The 24,288-nt window shown below is 39.1% G+C and overlaps 1 protein-coding gene across 4 annotated transcripts in view; it reads right to left on the bottom strand.

The window, feature by feature from the left end:
• Nucleotides 1-19,809, bottom strand: part of LOC145440786 (uncharacterized) — a 213,180-nt gene extending 193,371 nt beyond the window's left edge. The window contains exons 1-6 of one of the 4 annotated variants that reach the window (XM_080318531.1): nucleotides 16,520-19,180; nucleotides 15,016-15,141; nucleotides 11,378-11,437; nucleotides 10,130-10,279; nucleotides 5,387-5,503; nucleotides 4,819-4,873 (exon numbers count right to left, since the gene is read on the bottom strand). In XM_080318531.1, the coding sequence (XP_080174657.1) occupies nucleotides 4,819-4,873; nucleotides 5,387-5,503; nucleotides 10,130-10,279; nucleotides 11,378-11,437; nucleotides 15,016-15,141; nucleotides 16,520-16,582 (571 nt within the window). In that variant the 5' untranslated portion in view covers nucleotides 16,583-19,180. Of the gene's footprint in view, nucleotides 1-4,818; nucleotides 4,874-5,386; nucleotides 5,504-10,129; nucleotides 10,280-11,377; nucleotides 11,438-15,015; nucleotides 15,142-16,519 lie in introns of all 4 variants that reach the window. The other 3 variants (XM_080318533.1, XM_080318532.1, XM_080318534.1) reach the window with 3 other exon arrangements.
• Between the last annotated feature and the right edge of the window lie 4,479 nt (nucleotides 19,810-24,288).

Below are 24,288 nucleotides of genomic sequence, written 5' to 3'. Positions count from 1 at the left end.
ATGTGGTGTGCGAGTATTCGCGTCACGCGTATGATAATACATTATAATCATGACCTTGCGAATGCAAATTCCTTTAGTTTTACCTCCTTACTAGGGGTAGTGCGAACCCCTGAAAGGATCTGGTTCATGTGAACGCGAACGTGAATATGAACCTATAACGTCACCTGACTAGCGTTGGGACCCCGGGAAATCCCGATCCCGGGATCCCGGGATTTGAAGCAATCCCGATCCCGGGATCAATCCCGATGAAATCCCGGGATTTGTAAACAGCATCTACCAAGGATTACGTAGCGCCGTATCTCTTATTTTGGTAATAATGCAGTGTCACAAACTCGGCTGATTGTCTAAAACAGTGGTCTCAAACATGCGGCCCGCGAGAACATTTTCTGCAGCCTGCGTCACAGCGTCAGCATTTTGAAATTTCAAGTTTCGCCAATATTTACTTGGAAATTTCTTTGTTCGGATTTGACAACGTAAAACCACTCCAAACACCCGAATCGCTCTCACGTGTCATATGTCCGATGGCTGCGATCTTTTGGCGCAAGAGTTTTTACGTTGATATGATGCAATTGTCGTCTAGTATATGGTGTATAACGGTGTTGGGATCAAGTCAATACCTTCGAGCCACGCGTCATTTCACATTTCGACTCGAGTCAAGTCAAGTCAATCGATTTTCAAAGGTGACTTGAGTCAAGTCAACTCGATTTTTGGAGGTGACTCGAGTCAAGTCGAGTCAAGTTAAGCCAAGTCAAGTCACGAGTCAAGTCACAATTCAAGTCAAGTTGCTTTTTCGAAGTATGAAGCATGATAAAGTCATAGCATTTTGCTAGCTGTCTGAAATACTGATGGAGTGGTCATTGATATTGAACCGATGAACGAATATAGAGTTATTATACACGCAAGAAGGCGCTGTATCGCTAACTATAAACCTCTTTCGATGATAATTCTTGGGTTATACACCGATCAAGGATAATCCCAGATTTATCGAATAAAAACTGAAATAACTCTGCTTCTACGGCTTGCAATTGAGTCAAATTTGTTTTGCATAGTTTTTGAAGACAGCCCAACAATTGCATGGGGTTGGCAGAAAAATTTGAAAAAAAAAATTTTGCGTTTTTGGGCAAATTCAAAATTTTCAAACTCTACGAAACCCGCGAATATTGGTTTGAATGAATTCAAATTTGCTGTGCGTCGTTTTTTAAGGCAACTTAACGATTTTATAACGTACCCAGCAAGATTCAGGAAAAAAGGTTATTTTTGAACAGCCCTATTGTGTAGCTTGTATGTGTATTTTAATACTTTTCCAATCCCGGGAAATCCCGGGATTGAGAAGCGAGAATCCCGGGAAAATCCCGATCCCGGGATTTCAAATTTGATCCCGAAGTCCCAACCCTACACGTGACGCCATATTGCTAATTGTAAGACACATTTCCGTAAAGTAATATATGATAATGTAAACGATAGCGACGACTCAGGCCATAATATGTCACAATGCTGAAGTACAGACTGACTTTTTTGGCATCACCAAATGTATCAACTGGAACCATCAATGCTATCAGATGAAATCAATATCTTACGTCACTTTGTCAAAAATTGTATGACAATGTATGGCGTCAGACTATTGCTGATACTGATCAGAGTGAAAAACTGGTTTCTATGTTTGCTACAGATATTACCTTAAAACAAGTTACAAAGTAGTAATACCTCAATCGGATGGATTTGGTTTTTATTGTGATACAATAAATTTATCAAATCAAGATAGATTCCGTACACGTATGCTATACTGTTTACATTACACATTAGACTTTTTACATTATAATTTATATCAATTTCGCTGACTAGATTTAGTAAATAACGTTCTTAATGTTGTGTAATTGTGGGTCAAGTGGTGAAATGTTCGCAAACGGAAAGCTGAATATTTTCAGAAATATTTTCTAACAAGCAAATAAATTTTTGGTGATGCATATGTACGATTAGTGTTGAGTTTTTTTCATGCTGCCAGCGCCATGCAGTGGGTGGTCCAAATTTGAATAGGAAAGAATTGATGTCACAATGGCGTGGAAAATTGAAATAAATGAAAAGTTTGACAGTGAAGAACCTACCAAAGTTTGTTTGCGAACGCGAACCTCCAAATTTCTGAGGTTCACACATCGAGCGCGAACGTGAACCTCCTTGTATCGATTTAATCTGCCGATGATAGCTCGCGCAGACCAGACTCGGACAAATTGATAATACTAGTTGTCTAATTATTAGACTAATTAATGGGACACGCCGGTAATCTAATTCTAATGTGATTGGCAAAATGTTTCATTGCTCTAATTCCAGTTCTAATCTAACTTGCAGAATTTTTCAATGCCGTAATTTTAATTCTAACCTAAATTTTTATTTTGCCGAAAATGATGTAGAGGAGAACCAAGTTTACTGTAAAGACAATCTTCATTCTCATGCACAGGAAAATTAACTTTGATTTGATATGAACTGAACTGGGTTCAATTTAAAAGTTTTCTCTAATTCAGTAATTTTAATTCTTATCTAATTTGTAGACAATATCGTGTAGCCATGATTCTAATTCTAATCTAGTTCGGAAAAGCAGACATTTTTTCTTGTTCCAACTGCCGTAAGATAGCGACTTTTTTATGGGACTTTCATATAAATTGGATTGGTAACCCCAACGCAGATGGGTAGCAAAGTCTATAGTGTCAAACTATTGGGATATTAAGTATTAGCAGTGACGTGCGGTGAGGTTCATGGCTGGTGAGGCACGCCCCCCCACACACACACACAACACGCACGCAGGCACGTAAAGCACCTGATAAAGAGACCTGAAATGTGAATAACAACAGCAGCGGGTATAGAGAGCATTTTCTTTGCACACTGATAGCCGATGCAATTCCACATTCTATAATACATGTAGGACTGGTCGCTATTGTGCTAAATGGGCAAATTTAGACAAATAATAGTAACTATCTCTTCAAGTAGGTCTTCCTGTATAAATTATTCGAAGAACAGCAAAAAAGCATCCTCAGATACAATTTTTTTATCAGTAAAAAAACACCAGATTTGCCGAATTTCAAAAGAACATGCACTAGGTCAAGTCAAAATAAACTAGATCTAGTGTTTAAGAGTGGCACCACTGACCACAAACAACAACTCAGGCTTTGTAAGTATATGGCTATCACAATCACATACCACAATTAGGGGTTAAAGGGATTGTAGTTGCAGTCGAACACAGCATAAAGGACACAAACAACGACAATGCAGCCTATGCAAGTAGCTATTATATACCACAATTTAACGTAGCTATGGATGCAAAATACATAACAGCTACATAAGTAAGGGAATGTATTGGCTGCGAATTACGCATCGGCCGTCGCTGCTTATATAATTCCTACAAGACTGTTGGATTCCGAAATCGATAGCGCGTTTCACTGCGTTTCGATTGTCCAATTGTTAGCGAATAGTGCATGAAGCAGATTCGTTTGTGCCTCACCTGGCCATTGTTTCTCTATGATAGCATTTTCTGTAATAAAGGCGAAGGCCACCTTCCTTGGCGATTTATGGGGGTTCTGGTGCCCTGACACTGTTAATATTTATATTTTCGGAATCAGTGTGACCATACCATTTCATTGATACCAGTTATTAAGAATTCCGAGCTATTTATGATGAATTGCATAGTTGCAGGTGAGGCACGACCCGCCCGTGCCTCACCCGTGCCTCACCTCTCCTTTCGCGATGTATCTTTGATCAATAATGATGCAAATCGATGATGTTGGATGAATAAAATGTTCAAATTTAGTCATTTATGAACATCGATGTGTAACATTGCCAATTAAAAAAAAATTGCTAGAAAGTTTGGCGTTCCGTTTCGTGACTCTCTGCTGTGAGCTTTGTCCGCAATCACACAATAGCAAGAACTAAATACACTTCATGTGGGAAGTTGAACGAAGTTGATATAAAGAATGCACCGATGTCAAATGCAAAAAACCTATCAGGCGTATGGGATCTATCTTGATTTGATATTCCTATCGTATCATAAAAACCAAATCCGTCCGATTACGATGTATAACCTTGACGTAGGCCTATAGGTAAAACTTGTATCGAGATGAAATCTGGCGCAAGTATGGAAACCGGTGTTTCACTCTTTCAGATGCATCTGTTCGGCCCAGCCAAGTCCTCGACGAAATTGTTGGCAAAGCGACAGAAGATATTGATTATGTGGAATTATCATAGCACTTGATTGTTCCAGTTGGTATATTTGGTGACGTTTAAAAAGTCATGTACTTCAATATTGTGGCATAATGTGGCCCGAATCGTGGTTAGTTATCATGTACATTAATATATTACTTTATGGAAATGTAGGGTTGGAATTAACAATGTGACGTAATAGGTTCGTGTTCACGAACGAGTTCACACAGAACCCTACAACAAGGTTCGCGTTCACACGAAAAGAACCTTTCAGGGGCTCGCACAATATATGGTTGCCATGTTTTGGAAACGGGAAAGTAGGGCACTTTCTCCAAATCATAAAACTTAGTTTACCGAAATTGAAAACAGCAGATTTTGACTCCCGGTTCACTCACATTTTTCACGATACCTCTCTGGTGTTGACTAAAAACAGGTAATTTCTTAGATTTTACTCTCGCGTATATCTTTTAGGACAATATTCTACGTCTTCCGCGGTCTTTTTGGGCATTTTAGGCTAAAAAGGCAGGCAAATTGTCAAAAAGTAGGACATTTGGGCGAAGGGAGAACATTTCTTCAAAAAGAAGAACAACAACAATTATGATTTGTCACAATTCCTTGAAAGTTAAGACTTACTTCTGCGTACTAATACTGGTACACTCCTCACAGGCCTGCGATAAAAGTGGTTCACCTGTGTACAAGAAGAATGTTAACATTATTGAGTAATCGAATCCGAGCAAATATGGTCTATACACGATAAACAAGAATTAGTCTCGTAGCCTCTGTAGATTTCTTTATACCTGGAAACAACATAGAAGTAAAATGTCTGACCTATATAAGTGTAGCCTTTATTTCTAAGGTTACGATTTGTAGTTTATCATACTCATACTGACAGAATCTGTGATGTAAGCCTGTGATTATTTGGGCAAGGTATAACGATGTTCGTACTCGAATCAGAGTCGAGAATCAATCTTAATGATTCTCTAGACAATTAGCGAGAGTAGATGTTTTCTAGTAACGACGAATTCACACCGATAGTAATATTTTACCAGCGGTAAATATAATTTCACTTATTAAATGAGTTTTCCACCCTGATGCAGATATTAGCTCGTAGAATGATAACTATTTGAATTTATTGTCCACGGTATCACAATATAGAGAATGTCACTGAACTGTGAAAGAACTACCCATAATGTTTCCTTACATGTTGTTGGCGTTGTGAACTCATCAGCTTCGATTCCAGACCCCGCTGCAGGAGGTAAACATAAGCGACCGAGATGTGGAAAAACAACATCAGGGACGTTGCAGCGACGAAAACTTCCTAAAAATCGATTTCAGTTTATTACAAATGAATCATTTTAGCACCCGCACATGCACTTATATAGGGGAGATGTGGTACCGATGGATCACTGGGACCGAAAATACTTGAAAAATTCTCCATGATAATTCCATGATTACACTCCGTGAATTTGTCTAGAATTACATGCTGACAGAATCTTTCTTCACATGCAAAACAATTCGACCTGCGTGAGTTATGGGGTCTGTGACGAATGATTTACGTTTTAGGGGATGTAAAGTAAATTAGGATCAACATTTGCATTTTTCTATATCTCCTTTCAGACTAACAAACCCGCCATAATTTTGATGTGAAGTATACGGGCTTGTATCAGGGTATATAATAGCACATATTTTGTGAATATATACCATCCTAGAGTGGACTATTTTCAAGTCAATTACAATATTTATGGGGTGGGGGACCTATGGCACCATAGCAAAATCAAGCAAAATAGATGGACGAACTATAATCACTTAACAACAGAAACTCGCCCACATATATATAGGCTGTAAATCATAGTTAACTGTGGTGTTTTATCGCTATTACGGGGTATTTGAAAGTCAAAATGTTGAATTGCGGGTAATATGTATGTGCCATTAATTTTGTAAGTTTAGGCGTGAATCAAAACATGATATTATGCCAACATTTGAGTTGATATAATCTATTTTATTCTTGAAGGTCGCGACGAAACATTCTTCATTGGCTTGCTGTAGCTTATCTTAGTATGCAACAAAACAAGTTACAAATTTGAGTTTTTAGCGCAGTGGTTCTCAACCGGGGGTCCGCGAAGCAATTTCAGGGGGTCCGCGAGACCACTAAATTTTTAAAATGGTTGATAACGTAATTTTTATTTTATTTTTTAATTTGAGAAAGCATGAGGCAATTTCGCACCACAACTGCTTAAACCTCATGACTCATATCATCATAATAATCGTCTGACATGAACTATCGCAGTGTGGACATTCATTTTCATTGCCAATTTTCCAATAACCTGCTGATACAAACATATTGCTGTTTAGAGACGTTTTGTTGGGGTTTGTTGAAAAAATAAAAATATGGAGATAGTAACGTCAATCAGGGTGACTTCGTAATGTCTTCTCGATTTGAAGTTGTCAGTCTCATCAAATTAGTGAACAGACGTTTGAAATAAAAATTTCTGAAGTATTTCCCTAATTTGTCTCAATACAGGGATTGAAACCTCGCCCCGAAATCCGTCTTATCCTGTAATATACATAACCACTATTTGAACAGCTTCTTGGAGGTACAGAACTTCAATACACAATTGAATCGTATATTCATATTGAAATGAACCCGAATATTTTCGGCTGACTCTCGTCATAAATCGGACGATGATATACCTGCTCTTAAAGCTCGGCTATCATATTTGGCGCATTCTTGTTGCGGATGCCCTATCGACAAAGCTGATTTTTTGATGAACAAGGAGTGTTTCGTTGCTATGAAAGCATTACGCTCCAACCCTGAAATTTATATCACCAGTTATATCGGTATGCACCCTTGTCTTGCTAATGTTCAATTGTTCATGGTCGAAAATGTTTTCTCGTAAGTATAGATGTAAACCCGCACAGAACAAGTCGTTTCATGACAGTCTTTCTCAGGACTGAAAACTTGGTTCCATTCTTTGGCGCATAAAATTTGTCTATAATATTAAATTAGGATTTCACTTTGACGGTAGAAACTCTCTGCTTGCCGATCAAAATGCGGATTCGGCCCGCGGTCCGTATGTTGCCCGTCTCTGCGCTAGATGCTGGACGTGATATGTTCATAAAATATATGTCTCTTCATTTTGGTGCCATAAATGTTGCGATCACACCAAAAGTATCGTCGGAAGCGTTATGCGTTAATACTGCATTAGCCTCCATCTATCTTTGCGGAAATGGTTTTGGGAACTCCTCGTTCATATCAAAACGAAGACGCGGATTTTCAAGACTCGACCACGTACTTCAAGAAATACAGCAACAAACTTTCTACATAAATAGTATGATGTCATTTTTAAGAAATTAAGATTTTGCTGTTCATCACAAGCCAACAGTTCATATTTGCACAAGACAAAATGAAGGTTGCGCCTTAATAGAGCTAAAATTGAACTAAAACTTGAGGGGGTCCGCGAGGGCGCGTGATGGTCAAAAGGGGTCCGCGAAGCCAAAAAGGTTGAGAACCACTGTTTTAGCGTATGTCTCATAGGTCCCATGATCGTTTGCCTTTGGACCCACCGGGTGGGTACCGATGACACGTTCGAGCAACAAATTTTAAACGTTTATAAATATTTTTTGAAAAGGCGGATATTCATGTAAATGTCCGCGATAGGTAGAGCTTGTATCGAAGTGTTGAGGCTTGAGACAGCAAAAGATCTGCTATTATCGGCTGAAGATTTGAGGGCCAGAGATAATTTTGCAATTTTTGACTCATCGGTACCACATCTCCCTTACTATGAGTTTGTAACGATCGATGGTTCTGGTGGATTTTCACCATCATCATCATGACTTAGTAGTCGAAGCGAATTGGAAGGGAATTAGGGTTGCATTTGAAATACTTTGTTTAAAGCATGTTTTGAACTGTCTCTTAAAAAACATCTTTTCACAAAATAAAGTATGTTTTTTCCAAAAGTTGTATAATCATGCCATAACTGTGTAAATACTTTCGACAAAACTTGTAGTATGAGCCTACTTACGATTTGCACCCAATACAGTCCACGTGTACATAATGGAATGGTTAGAACCCTCGAATTTGTCGTCGTTTCTACAGTAATAGCACGCAGATATGGCTCGTTGGTACGGAATGGATGTTCTGATTATGATGACCGCCGACCGTAAAAATGCCGCATAACGATGTATAGTACTGGCTAAAGATATATTGGTCCGTTTATGACAGGGATCATAAGCCTTTTTCGTCAAAGGAGCCATATTTACCCTATATATTCAATAGTCAATGTCAATAAACTGTGACGTCACAACTAAAGAATCGTGATGTCATGACTAACAAAAACGAAAAAAAAATATATACATGTTTTAAACATATTTATTTTAAATTTATTTTAATTTTAAATGCTACTCAAAGTGGAAAAATCTTTCAATATTATACCCATCGTGGCATGCAAGATTAATAAAACAATATGTCTACAACTAAGAGACATGACCACTTAATGAAAAGTAGAAATATAGCATAGAAAGGGCAAGTAATCAAAATGAGATGGCATGTATCGATAGGCCAATGGATGTGTCATATGGGCTATTGTGGTCTCGCACTTGAGTGGTGTGTAGACGAGTATTCATTCACTAGAATCTGTTGACCTTGAATGAGGACATTTATGGACATTTATGGACTCAACCTTTCTGACGTTGCGGACCGGTTAAACATCAAGATAAATGCTGCGCACCGGGGGACCTTTAATAAATCAACAGTACCCCAAATAACAATTACGACAAATGTGTGCAACTAAATGCTAAATACTGGACACTTCAACTAATGCGTGCTTTTCGATGCTAGACGTGTTATGCGTGGTGCTATTGAAGGTTTTTGAAAGACGAAGTGCTGTGAAAAGCCACTAATTTGAGTTTGATTGTTAGTTTTTTTTTAAGAAATGCGAGTTTGCTGTTACCTAGCTTCCATTCGCTGAATGGCATTTTCTAAATTTAACTAACTTTGTTGAAATGTGACCTTATACCTGTCATACATAACTGTTCCTAAACGAGTTGTAAGCTACCTTTAAACAATTTCGTACATCACTTGCAGCATTATGTCGCAAGCTAAGTCAAAAGCAGGTCACAAACTCTATATTACGGCACCATGCGAAAACGTAAGCTTCAATTTTCTAAATAAATTGATAATGCAATGTTTCATTAATCTGATCAATAGAATTGCGTTCAACTTCATGCATCTTGGAATTGAGATATAAATATATAATATATTTCATGTTGCCACGGTCCATGGACCGATACCGGCAGTTTAGAAGCACTGTGGTATCATGGATTTTGTGTCCATGATATTATCATGCTGCGATTTGCGCCTTTTTGCAATCACGGTCGTCTCGTACCAGGATAAGACTTGTTCGTGAATGCAAGTGCATCGGGTCGAACTTCAATTGCATATTAATATCTCACTGTTGTAGGCTTTTTCTGACAAGGCAATAATAAAGCAAAATATTCATTGAACAAACAGTAAAACCAGGGGCATCTAGCACTGATTGATAGTATATTGAACATCCCCGGTATTAGAAGCGAATAAAAATCAACCCATCCTCCGTCCTAAACTCTCATGGCATCTTATTCACATTCCAACACTGACAAAAACGCGAAATTTCGGTCATTTACACAATTTTGTATTTTGTCAAGTTAAGTAATCAAGTCTTCATGCTGTCTTCAAGGGAGTTCTACGTCAAGTTTAGTAGGACTTGTACATGTTTTTGTCAGCCATTCTTGAGTCATTTGTTACGGTTGCCCTCGGGTAATATTCAAAGTGTGGCAATGTCGCATTTGAGATGGAGCCTATTTGGAAGATTCCCTTAGGGAGCATGTCTTTGAAAAGAGAAAATGTCGGCTACTCAGGAAAGCACACAGGCACGCTTTTTACTTATCGAATAGACAAGGAGCTTACCTTCGGGCAAATTACCAGCAGATCACGATAATATATTAATCCCCCATCCCAAGATCCGGCACTCATTCCTTTTAGGTCCAAGCAAGTAACGACGATGAATGCTATGATAATTTTAAGCGAAAATATCGAAAGGCGGCAGTCGATCCGTATCTGAAGTATAATAAATGTTGATAAGCTATTGAGCTGAGGCATGAATCCGTGCAAGCAATACTTAATGACGTAAAATCATCAAGGAAATGAACAAATTATAAGCGATTTACATACGTTCTCTTCGAACTACCGAACAAACTTTGGAAACTGTATGTGGGCACCAGTTCCATATTATAGAGACAGGTGACACACACTTGCTGCTATAGCAGTCGTTCCAAAAATGAATGTATTCCACCGACCAACTGGAGCCCGAAGAGCAGTTGAGGATCCGCCCTGTTTTAATCAACCCACGTCAGGTCCCGGGTCACCAGTCAAGTCGGAGACCGAGTTACGGAGCAACGGGTCGAGTATACGATTCATAGTGTTGACACTCGAGTCCTAGTCCAAGTCATAGTGTTGACTGTTCGAGTTTAAGTCGGGTTGAGCTCTCTTCTGTCTGACTTTTGGGCGATATCGAATGCCTCATATTCATATACTCGCGTTTCCCACTCTTAACATGTTTATTGCAGCAGATGAAGAAAGACGGATTCTGGGCCTATTGTTCAAGTATCGGCCCTGATACACGAGAATTGAATCAAGTCATAAAGAATGGTCGAGTCGAGCGAAATGAATCGAGTACTAGTCGATTAAATACCAAGATTGACTCAAGTCGAGCCTAGTCATTTTCCATTTTAAGAAAATTAAAACTCGAGTCATGGCTATCGAGTTATTGCAACCCTGAGAATCCGGAATAGCATTCCAAAATGATTGTGACCCGATGATGAAGCTTTCTCCAATGTAATGTTTGCTTTGTAATTAGTCTTTTACTTATAGTGAACGATAAAAGAATTGACGCTCGAAACAAGAGACCGCGGTTCTCCCCTCAGCAGTAGCACGGTTTGAGGTGTCAGGGCATCAGGCGTTTATCTTGGCTCCGCGTTCCTTACGCCACTGTCATTATATGGTGTGTTTACAACAAAACAACAACAACAACAAAACAGAGAGAATCCGCGAAAGGACGAATGAAAAGGGGTAGGGAAAAATGGAATAAAGCCGGAGTGCACCCATCTAACCAACTAACTTGAAAACATGCTATATCTCCCTATATTTATCACCTACCGGTGTAATAGATGGTACTTTTCTCGTAGTCGAAATCGCCACGCTGCCGAGCATGAGATACTGACAATAAAGAAATATAAATTCATTGAAATGATCACCAAAACACTTTTTTTTTATTTCTTGGTGGTTTTGAATAAACTTTGGAAATATTCGTCGTTGTATACATAAAGCATCTCGTCGGTTTTGTTAACGGTAAAGACCTGTTAAATAGACATCAGACAGCGTATATTTAATATGATGTGGTCATTGAAATTGCCACAAAATTGGCCTGAAATCACTCCTGTATCACAGTATCTGAATTGATATCATCGATAATTCTGCCGAATTTTAGAGTCCTTAGTGATATCGCAAAGATACATCCTACAATTTTCAAAGCGGCCACCTCCAATCAACTACAAAAAGTATGCGAACCCATGACGAAATCTACAATTTGAAACAATATCTACCTGAGTATATACTTTCCACTCTAAGCCCTTTACTTTTTATACTTGTACTTGAAGTAGTTTTGACATGTCTTGGAAATTGCTACTTCTACTTGTAATTGAGTAGGAATGTCCAGCGTTACTTGTACTTGAGTAGCAACGTTGACTTATTTGACCGCCATCGGTATGTATACTAGTATATTTCAATAACATCTAGCAAGATATTTTAGTGTCATCAGTAGGTCAAGTTTTCGCAACTTTTGCGACTTTTTTTACAGCTTCTGACAACTTTCTAAATACTTATAATTTAAGTAGTATTCCATGATGTTTTAAGATCGCTGTAGGAATTTTATGGTGAATCTTGTTGCATCTTTTTCTACTTTTCATGCAGTTTTTACTGCCAATTTTTATCAAGTATTCCGCAAATGGTTAAAGAGCGGTGTAAATACATGCCATAAAACTATTTCTAGTACGGTCCTACTCTCTTTGATTTGCAAAACAATCAGCTATGTGATGGGTTTATTAGTGGCAACTCAATGTTATCTGCGAAGATCAAAAACCTTAGCCAACCACGACAGTGCCCGAACTAAATAGGGATGGAAGTATGACCAGAGTGTGGCGAGATAGCATAGTGGTATGGTACACAGCTGCGACACCAATGGGTTGCGGGTTCGTGTCCGACCGAGGTCGACTCCAGAATTCCTACCCAAGAGTTGGAGGTTTATCTAGGCTCCTCCTCACCATATACTCCGTGTAAGCGGTGTCTTATAAAAGCCTAGAAGCGGACCGCCGTGCTACAAGTTGGCAGCTACGGAATAAAAATGACGAAAATTGGCCTGGTGTAAATGACCATAGAAGTCGACAAACACCATCAATACCACAAACAAACAAACAAACAAAGATGACCTGGGCGTTGCGATAGCGTAGTGGTATGATCCACAGCTGCAACACCAATTCCTACCCAAGTGTTGGAGGTTTATCTAGGCTCATCCTCGCCATCTGATCCGCGCGTGCGGTGTCTTATAAAAGCCTAGAAATGGGCCGTGCTATAAGTCGGTAAATACGGAATAAAAAAAAAAAGAATGTCAGCATGGTGTGCAATGACCAGGGCTGTGGAGTCGGAGTCGGAGTTTGACTATCTTTCCGTTTAATGGAGTCGGAGTCTCAAAATATGTAGCACGCCTTGGAGTCAGAATAGGAGTCAAAATCAATAAAACTATAGTGACTGGAGTTGGATTCGGATTCGTGGAAAATATATTGACTGAAGTCGGGGTCGGAGTTTGGGAAAATGACCCTCACTTTGACTCCAACTTCTTTATGATGAAAACAGTTGCGTTCAGAGGTACTTTAAGTTACTAATAATAACTAGAATAGAATTTTTATGCCCCATCAATCATTGTTATTAGTAACGATATTGCTGAAATTAGACATTATTTGCAAATTGCAATTTAGTTGCATAGATGAAGAAAAACGCAGTATGCATATTCGCGACGAAGTCACAAATGGATGTAATTTTTGGAATTATACCATCATCCATTGACAGAGTAAATACATCGTCTGGTGGTGTAAAATTGTAAATTTGATGTAAATATAACCAAACCCTGCTTCTCACTTGACAAAAATAAGAATATTTGTACTGTAGCTCAACTGCTTGAGTCCGCGTAAGCGGTGTCTTACAAAAAGCCTAGAGGTGGGGCGTGCTATAAGTCGGCAGTTACGGAAAATAAGGAGATATTGGCCTGGTGTAAATGACCATAGTAGTCGACAAAACCATGAATACCACAAAAACAAACTGCTTGAGTCGAACAAATGACTAAGAAAGACTGCAAATCCTATAGTCCTTGAATACTCGACTATATAAGTGGATGTAGACTAGACATATGCTATTTCACTACCTCCTAAATTTCGTTTCTGATCAATGTGTATTAGTAGTGACAGTGTGTGAGCTCGTAATAGTGTGTAGTGAGAAAATTAGTAAGTTACATTTCTTTATTAATGGCTGACTTATACACAAGAGCTACACTTCGATTGTCCTATGTACATTTTAATTACACAGGATTGGATATAAGTCATGTTTGACTGATTCATGCATAGTAGGGTATTAGAGAGTCCATGTTATAAAATCTTATAAATTATTAAAAAAGGAAGGATATTTAGAAATGCATTCTTCCATGTTAATTGCAGAATAATTCGAACTGTGCCACAATTAAACAATTTGCATGCCATCGTTAATCATATGTTTACATATGTTTATATATATATGATAGTCATTTGACCATCACTGTGGCATATAATATTCGAAGTAAATCGGTGATACTGTTGGGATCGGAGTTGGAGTCGTTATATTGAAAATGCGTAGAGTCGGAGTCGAAGTTGGAGTCGGTGGTAAAATTTATCGACTCCATAGCCTAGACCGAAAAATATCAGACAAACGAACAAACAAGTCTTACGACCTGGCTTTTGGTCAAGCCCGCAGAAACGGAAACAGGTTTTATCTGGTCTTTCGAGGTCAAGCTTTGTTGGGGTGGCTTAATTAGTTGAAGTGTGTCGTTATTTTGCAAGTAAAGAACCGATAACATTGATGTACAACCTGCGGCCCTTATGAGATTTTTGTGCGGCCCGCTAGTCATTTTCACTTCCTGGTAGTATTTTGAACTTTGAATGCTAGCCTGATTAAAATGTTCAAGTCAGCTTTTAGCGGCGCAGTAATAGTATATAGTACGGGAACTGTTACTTCACAATGTTCTGGTAAATCGTGTGTTCCTTGAACACTATGGTTACTCTCTCCACTCGCCTTTTTATTTCTCGCGCGTGAGTGAGCAGTGCTGAGCACGGACGAGGGATTGTTCCGCAATAATGTTTCCGAGACTGATTGAATAAGGGGAGAATGCTAGTTGACACTTGGCAGTTAGGACACTCGTTTTATCGTGCGTGCATTGCTGATCAACTGTTTTGTTGGTGTTTTGCAACTTATGCATAAATACCACTTTAACTGCAACTTTCTCACGATTTCAGTAGAACAAATCCTTACCCTAGTCCCCAGTTGAGTACTGATACGCTACGAAACAGAGTGCCAGGGCACAACTTCCACTATCGAGATCGCGACTTGATCGGGAAATTCGCTGTCGTAGTCATGTTGCAAAGTCGGTGTGCATCAGTATTCACTTGCCTTCACATCTATCCCATCTATATTTCTGCAGTACTACAGTTACTTACTATAAGAGCAGCAAAAATGTAGATCGTTGATAGGTAATTCAAGTCTCTAGATCCCGCGATCTTGGTCATAACAATGTAGAATATGCAGTAGAACACGTTGTAAATGGCGGAACCGAAATAGACCATCTGATGAAAATAAAGTGATATTTGGAATTTTGCAAATGTTTGCTTCAATGGGGTCATTTCGTAATCTTCCATCGAAAGGCCAACAGAACAATATCTGGCCGTCGTTGACGTCCTCTGCTGTAGTCTGCTGTGGAAAGCTGCTGGTGAACAGTTTATTTGCTTAGTCATCATTAACAGCAGGCCTGGAGATGGTATCAAAAACATCGGTGTTCACGAGCTTGTTGTATCTCATACACTAATATGGGCAAACGAAGCTGTGCTAATATTACGCCGATTGATTCGTTATATCGATATTATTTGTCATGCCCCACGGCCCACTTCAAGGCTTTTAAGACAAGCTATAGCTTGCGCGATCTTATCTCCATCAGCGGTGTTTTAAAAAGCCTAAAAGTGGGTCGTGCTTAGGGTTGCATTTAAAACAAATTGTGATTTTGAAACACTTTTTATAAAACATGTTTTAAACAGTATTTAAGAAAGACCTTAAAACTGTTTTTCTTTTCAAACGCTGTATAATAAATTATGCCAATATTGTGCAAATATTTTCGAAAAACACGTAGTATGTGCCTACGGACGATTCGCATGGAATCGCATCCGATCGCATCGATCGCATCCGATATAATCGACGAATATACGATATTGAATGGTTGAAATCGTCGTCGCTTCCACAGTTATAGGACGTAGTTATGGATCATTGGTACGGAAAATGTGTTCTGATGCTAATAACAGCCGACCAATGTCCCCTCTAATTTTTGACGAGTCTGCGCACACTCACCAACTCACTGCGCAGACACTTGCACAACAGTGCATAACGACTTAAAAAGGTCATCATATCGGATGTTTTGTGCGCAACTTAGATATTCCGTGCGCAGAGACCGTGTCAGCACTGCGCATTTACGCACTTGCGCAGCTTAGAGGGAACATTGCAGCCTACCGTAAAAATGCTGCATTACAATGGAGACCATATGTTAAAGATATTTTGGTCCGTTTAAGACTGAGGTCGGAGGCCTTTTTCGACAAAGTAGCCATATTTACCCTGTATTTTCAATTGTCAATGTCAAACTACTGTGAGGTCCCAAATAAAAATTCGTGACCTCATTACTAAAAATAAACAAGGCAAATAAACAATAAAAACATGTTTGAGCAAGGGTCATGTTTTAAACGTTTGTTTTACATTGATTGTTGTTTTAAACGTAACTCAAGTCGTGCTACAAGTCATCAGATTCTGAATCAAAATAAAACAATATCGGTTTGCTTGGCGTAAATTACCATTGTAGTCGACACAGACTATAAATACCACATATAGCAACAAGTCATTCGTTTCTTAAACGTGGTCATCGCTCATGGCTAGTCGTATGAATAAAAAGTACGAATTTCTTACCCCAACGCCGAGAAGTTTTCTTTGAATGTCGCTGAGGCCGTGATTGACGATCATCCTCGTCATCTCTGTTGCAAGTATTCTGTGTTTTGTATGGTGTGACGTAAAATAATCGACGGAACAGTTCGACAGGGTAGCACAATGTCGTGTCTTAATAACTGCTTAGTAGCAGCTGTGTGGTAGAATCGTGCTGAGCACAAGAACTAACGGTGATGGATGCCACTCTGTTTAATCTTCCAAAATAAATAACAGGTAAAATATTAATATTAAAGACATAATGATGATATATTAATGACAATGTGGCGATGTAAAATAAACGTTGTACCGGTAGTCATTGGCACTACAGCGGCTGTAAGCAAAAAACTTATGAGGCGTATCCAAGCATGATTACTTTTGGTATTTCGGGATCCTAGCGTATAATATACAGACAAAATAGTTCCTATATATTTCGAATTTGATTCACCGTATTACTGACGTTCGCAATTGATGAGATTCAGTAAACAAACTTCCAGCGAATAAATTAACAATAGTTATTGTTTCGAGGTATTTTTAAGTTTTGCATCCCAAATGGCTTGTTCAAGAAACAGATTTCAAGAAGTTTTTGATTATAACCAACAAGTATTCGAAGGATTATTCAAAACGCGACAAAACATGTGTGTCAAGCAAAATTTTGAAATTGAGGACCGTGAACCCTTCGGTCAATTCGTTTTTAACTTGCTATTAAAAATGTCTACATGGTTCTGTTCTATCAATGATAGATTGTGTCGCGTTGTCCAATAGGGACATGGAGTCATCAATGGATATACATGATGAAATAAGGCTCAGTCACTATGAAGTAGCCTTCATCTATCTACGTACCATTTTCTATACTTTTTTCTTAGCCGAGTGGAGCATTGAACATTCAACCACTCATGATTTCTAACTATTGGTCGTTTATGAAGGCTGCGATCCAAACGTGTCAGTAACCCTTTTGAATTGTTATCATAAGTAGTAATGTGATCTGTGCGACTGCTAATGATTTTTACCGCGCGTTTTGTGAATTCCGTTTGATAAGATAAACGAATGTAGAAGTATGACCGTATGGCGATGCCAAAATTTTCCAAAATGAAATCAGAAAAAGTCAACTATAAATATTTTTAAGCATTTGTCATATGCCCAAATTAACATACCTAGGCATATCTCCAAACGATTTCGGGAAATGTTTGATTCTACATGATTCAAAAGATCACTTTTACTGCGGGGCACGGAATGCCTTGAATGCACCACTTGACTAATTTACACTTGGACACAAAGATCACGGCACAACCTTTGTAATTTCGATTTTTCATTTTCAATCACCCCTGTCTCTAGAACCATAACCAGCAATTACCGAAGTTCTGTAATCTAACCTCGTCATACATTGCACAATGGACATGAAGAACAATTTCACTCTATTACTGAAATCTAAAAAGATTACTTCAATCCGGTCATTTTCCTCATGAGGCAGGTTGCTTACCGGATTGTGTGTATATTTTCCAATTTAAACTGTGAATAAAGGAAATATTAACTGTGTAAGAACCGCGGTGAATCTGGTAAGCTTTACGCATCATTCATCACGTTGCTAATTCATGAATCTCGTAGTCAAATGCATTTTGGATGTAGCGTTATCATATTTTGTATCATCACATTTCTGAACTCACGTAGGAAGGCGCTCCAAGTCATAAATCCTTCAATACACGCACATTATAATTTACCGTGTGCTACGTTTAGGTAGCTCATTCGATGCTTCTGAATTATTGGGACGCACTCACTGATGATTATATGAACCTCGTTTGGATACTAAAATAGCTACATCATATATGTTTGAACAGTGTTGCACATTCGGAGTAATTTACACACTTCCTCGTCTAATTGCTCCTTGGTAACAATAACACTATTTTATACTGAAGAGGCTACTCCGAACTCATATTTTCTGCCGGCATTGAAATATTGTGTTTAAAGTAGAATCTAGTTCTGCAGCGAATAATTCATAAATCTGCCGGACACTCGGACATGGTGCGAGGTACATGTGCGATTGTGCGCACCTGTACCAGTGTAGCGACATCTCCACACCATTTTGTACGAAAATCAGGACTGTGTGGTATTGTAATAATATCACCAGTTCAGTGTTCGCAAGGCCGAAACTTTTGTTTCGATTATAAGCTGGTCACGCAATTAGTATTAACTCGATTAGGTCTGCGTGGTGTCTTTCAGACAACATCAACATCCGTGAAATTGACCACCCACCTTGACATTTATTTGACATTAGACTACCGTGTAGCACCTTAATGCTTCCGTAACGTTCAAGCCATCAGGGCATAATTGTTTATGCCCCCTTTAAAATGTCTTTTAACTACTTTTTTTTCTATAACAATAAACTGGGAATTGATATGTTATAGTCAATCAGCCTGTTGTACGAGATCAACGCTTCTTATGGAGCCTGTGCCAACCAGTAATAGTTATATACTTGAATTCAATCAGAGCTAAAACGTCCATTCCCGCCATAGACAAGAACATATGCAGTGCACTCGCAACTGAAAATCGATCCGCGACTTGAAATGTATCGTGACGGTGTGTAGCTTCGAGGCATATAACCGATACTGCATTCTCGGGAAATCTAAATTCATCGTCGCTTCATGTATAGCTACGTTATCGCACGATTTTTCTGATACGATCAAAATACAAATGTATAACTTAGGCACGCATGGAAAGTATATATTTAGTAGGGTTGGTGCGAACTTGAGGTTCACGTTCGCGTTCGGTGTGTGAATCTCTGAAATTTGGAGGTCCGTGTTCGCAATCGAACCTCGTTAGGTTATGCACTGTGAACCTTTTTCATGTATTATAATTTTCCACGTCATTATAAACTTTGATCGCAATTCTTTCCATTTCAACTTCGGACTATATTCTCTAATCTCTGAATGGCGCTGACGGCATGAAGAGTCACTCATCAGCCCTGAACGAGCATGCACCATGCTGATGAAAAAAATTATGTGCTTTGTTAGAAATTGTCTCGAAATGTTATGCTTTCCGTTTGTGAACATTTAGCGACTCTCTGCTGTGGCCCGCAATTAGGGCTGGGCGAAACTTTCAGTGGTGAGAAGCGTACAATTTCAAATATACTAGATGTTGGTTACACAGCGAATTGTGCTCACTCAACCAATCAGTTACCAACATCAACGAAATTGATATAAATAATTCATCGTTGTCTAATGTAAAATATCTATCAGGCGTACGCCATCTACTCTGATTTTATACGCTCATTGTATCATAAAAAATCCATCAGGTTGGAGTGTTGGCTACTATATAACTCGTTTTAGGTAATATACGGCGCAAGTATATTATCCGGAGCTTTACTCTGGTCAATATCAATGTAGCAAAAGTCTGACTACGACATCACTAGCCTTGCCTCGTCGATATTGTTGGCAAAGCGACGGTAGATATTGATTTTATGAATTCATTATAGCATTTGATTGTTCCGGATGATAGATTTGGCGACGTTTTAAAAGTCAGTATGTACTTCAGTATTGTGGCATAATGTGACCTGATGCACGGTAGGTATCGTGTACAAAAATATTAGGGATGTGGTGAACGTGAGGTTCACGTTCGCGTTCTGTGTGTGAACCTCCGAAATTTACAGGTTCACGTTCACAAACGAACCTAGGTAGATTCTGCACTGTGAACCTTTTTTAGATAATACAATTCCACTTCATTATAACGTCTTTGGTTGAAATTTATTACGTATCAACGTCGGGCCACTATATGCATGGCGCTGGCAGCATAAAAAGCGACACTAAACGAGCATGCACCTTGACAATCTCAAAAATTTTCCTTGCTTCGTTACAAAAGTTTGCTCGAATATTGAAGACTCTCTGCTGTGAGCTTGACCAGCAATCACACACCATCAAAAGCGAAATACACTACATGTAGGTAGTCAGTGAAGGATGCTTACTCAACCAAAGAATGAACTTGATATCGTTTTCTGATGTAACAAAATCTAACAGGCGTACGGGCTCAAAATTGATTTCATATGTTTATTGTATCATAAAAACAAAATCCGTGAGATTGGAGTGTTGGCTACTGCTGTATAACTTGTTAATGGGGAAATATCGGTATCAAGTATAAAAAACAGTTTTACACTCAGCTCAATATCAGCGTAACAATGCTCAGACTCTGAATACATTGTCCGGTCTGGCCTAGACCGTTAAGGCGTGAGTTTATATTCCCATAAGTCCTCCTCGGAATTGTTGGCAAAGCGACGGAAGATACTGATTTTATGAGATTAGTATATCATTTGATTGCCCCAATTGATACATTTTCGACGTTTAAAACGTCAATGTGTACTTCAGCATTGTGGCATTATGTGGCCCGAGTCGTCGCTAGGTATCGCGTACATAAATAAATGCTATCACTTCACTTGAAATGTAGGATTGGAATTAGAAATATGATGTCACGTGACGTCATGAGGTTCACGTTCGCGTTCACACAGAACCTTTCAAAGAGGTTCGCGTTCACACGATCCGGAACCTTTCAGAGGTTTACACCATCCGTAAATAATATATTACTCAATGCATGGGCGGCCAACCCATGGCCCGCGGAACAAATGTGGCCCGCATTTGAGTGGCCCGCGATGTAATTTTCGAAATTAGTTATATTATCATGAAATGAATTGCCAAGGTAATTCATTCTGGACTTGCAAGTCCAGCCAAATATTTGGTTTGGCTGACCATGAAATTTGGGGATATTGATAACTAAAATATCAATTCCCACGCATAGACGTAGCCAGAGTCAGCCACCTTGAATTTTTGTGACATATTCATTTATCTTGAAATTTTTCTTCGCAATTTACGTGATTTGATGACACTCGATTTTTTGATCCTAACATTGACACTATATCCAATCCAAACTACACTAAATTTATGAAATTAGGTATAACTATATTCGCAATTTTGAGAGAATGTGCCGTCTAACATGTGACTTCAATATATAGTGCGCTTGCAGAAGGATCGTCGGCGATGAAATGTCGACATAAAATGATACACGCAAGTTGGTCGAAACTTTCTACAATGATATTTTCAGGCGCCAAATAGTCCTCTCCTTGCAAACTGAGTCCGGCGGTTTACAGACACAACCCGAAATATATGCCAGTAACAATAGTATTGGCCGAATTCATTTATGAACTTGTGAAATCTTCGCGCTTCGCCCGACTCGGACATGATGCAAACTTCCATGACATAAATGTTATCGACTTTGATGCGTAGTAAGGTAAGTCTTATTTTCACGATTACCTGATCCGGCTTGCTCCTATCGGACTACTAAAATTGGTCATCAACATTCAAGTGGCCCGCGCAATGGTACGCAAAATTCATGTAGTTTTTTTGACCGAAAAGGTTGGCCACCCCTAACAAGGAATTTTTGGGGTTGTAATTAGCAATATGACCTCACGTGACGTCATATGGCTCGTGTTAGCGTCCGCGTTCACAGGATTTTGAGCGGCCCGCAGAAACTTTCTGTCCTGAACATGAAGTTCTGAAATTCTAATCTGAAAGTATTGACTTATTTTATGCGTCAAAGAATGAATCCAAGTTTGCCAACCTGAGAAAGACTGTCATGAGACTGCTTGTTCTGTTCGGGTCTACATACATCTGCGAGCAAATATTTTCGACCATAAAGATTAGAAAGACAAGGCCGCGTTCCAATATAAATATAACTGATGTTCACGTGCCGTCGTTACTAAGGGTTTTTTCACCAGACATCAACCAGAGTTCGCACTGATTGACCTCAGCAGCTATTGAAGTAGGCTAGTTTACGTGAATAAATTCAATAAATACTGTTATTGGTCTAATGCTTTAAACTTAAGGTTCGCAATAAATACGATTTATTCTTTGCGTACTTGGATAAATACGCGATTGATGTATCGACTCTGTAATCCAGCCCGTCAAGTACTTCGTTTTCCATATCAGGCCCGCCGACCGGAGAAGTTGCCCGCCCCTTTAGCTAATGGTACTAGTAGCATAGCACATTATGAAATACATTGAAGTCGGTGCTACGTGTCAAAATACCGGCTCCAGCTCCGGATCCATTTGAATTTCATGTAGTGCACCGACTCCAGGCTATAGATAACTAACCTACGGATAGATACGCAACACCCGTCGTCACGGTTGCTTGCCCGGAGGAAATTACTGCTCAACAATCTGAACGAAGCATAATTGTTAATCCCATAGCTGATGACCTGAGCGCTTAAATTTAAAAAAATTTGATCTTATTTGAAAGCTACTGTCGCACTGATTTTGAAAATATACATTAAAATCTGATCAGGGCAGCGGAACCCAATCAAAATACACTTCAAAGTCTGAAAATCTGCATTGTTGTAAACCAGGGGTCACCAAACTGGTGCCCGCGGGCCCCAGGTAGCCCGCGAGGACCAGATGAGTAGCCCGCGAGCCTGTTCTAAAAATAGATCGAATAGCAGCATTTGCCAATATTCGTCTGATTATTACCAGTGATCTTTTAAATATATAAATTGAGTGATTTAGCTATTCTTGTTTAAATCACACTATAACACGTGACTCAGAAATGACAATTCATATATATATAAACTCTTAAAATGATGATATCAAATATCCTAAATTACAATTAGTAATATACCAACATGTAATAGAATAACAAGATATCGAAGACATAAAATACGGCGTATTGCCCATACAAGCGATATGACGGCATGCCATCCACGGTCTTCTTGAAATGGTGGGGGGTTCCGTTATGGTAGCTCGACGTCCAGGACAATACCAAAGTAGTAAACAACATTACTATCCGGTTGCAGATAGCGGTGAAGTAATAGCAGATGCAGTATGCCCATTACGTAGCCTATTGCATCTCTTGACACAGCTTGTCTCTCTTACACTCAACGCAGTTTATAGTAGCCTACCATTTTTTAAACTTTCTGTAATCGATGCTGCTGTCAGGTATAATGAAATCTGGCATGTCTGGATGCTCAACAGTTAGAGATTGAAATTGTACCACTGCAGAGTCACCTAAACCTCTAAGCCCACAAAGCTGCAGCAAACTTTTGGTGTCTCGTTGACGTGGAAATGTACAGTGGTGAATGCACAGCAGCTATGAAGGTTGCAAGCGTGTTTGGTTCAACCCATCATTGCGAATCAGCCTTTGCAGACACGACCGTCATCAAAAAACAAACTCAGAGCACGCCTCATTACTGCACATCTGGAACACTCACTCAGAGTTGCAGTGTCCAGTTACATACAAGAGTACAGCGCACTAGTTGATAGCATGCAATGCCAGGCCTCCCACTGACTGGTATAAAAACAGATAACACGATGTCTAGTCTAAAGTGTGACATGATTGATTTTAAAATTTGAGCTGACAGCTGTTGTATAATTTATACAAACATGGTGCGAAGTAATTCGTGATTTCTTAAAAAGTGTTAGTGGCTAGCTAGTTGAAATGATATATTTTGATTTAAAAGACTCTCTTAGAAGTCTTACCGCTATGCGATTCCTGCCCAGTGACATGAATATCAAAGCGGAAATTCCGCATGGCGCGGGTAAACGGTGGGAGTAAATGGTACCCCGTCGCTTCAATCCGCACCCAAAAGTAGCCCTTTGTTGCAAAAAGGTTGGTGACCCCTGTTGTAAACAATCGCAACCATGCAAGGGTCATTGTAATGGTCATAGTGCTGCGTCACTGCCACTGTTAGCAACAATGCCGATTTTCATACTTTGTTATGTATTTTG

Source organism: Botryllus schlosseri, chromosome 6, assembly GCF_051294905.1.
Source record: "Botryllus schlosseri isolate E-star chromosome 6, Bs_hap1, whole genome shotgun sequence".
Classification (NCBI taxonomy): domain Eukaryota; kingdom Metazoa; phylum Chordata; class Ascidiacea; order Stolidobranchia; family Styelidae; genus Botryllus; species Botryllus schlosseri.
Note: the sequence above shows the minus strand (reverse complement) of the source record. Positions and strands in the feature narration are given on the sequence as shown.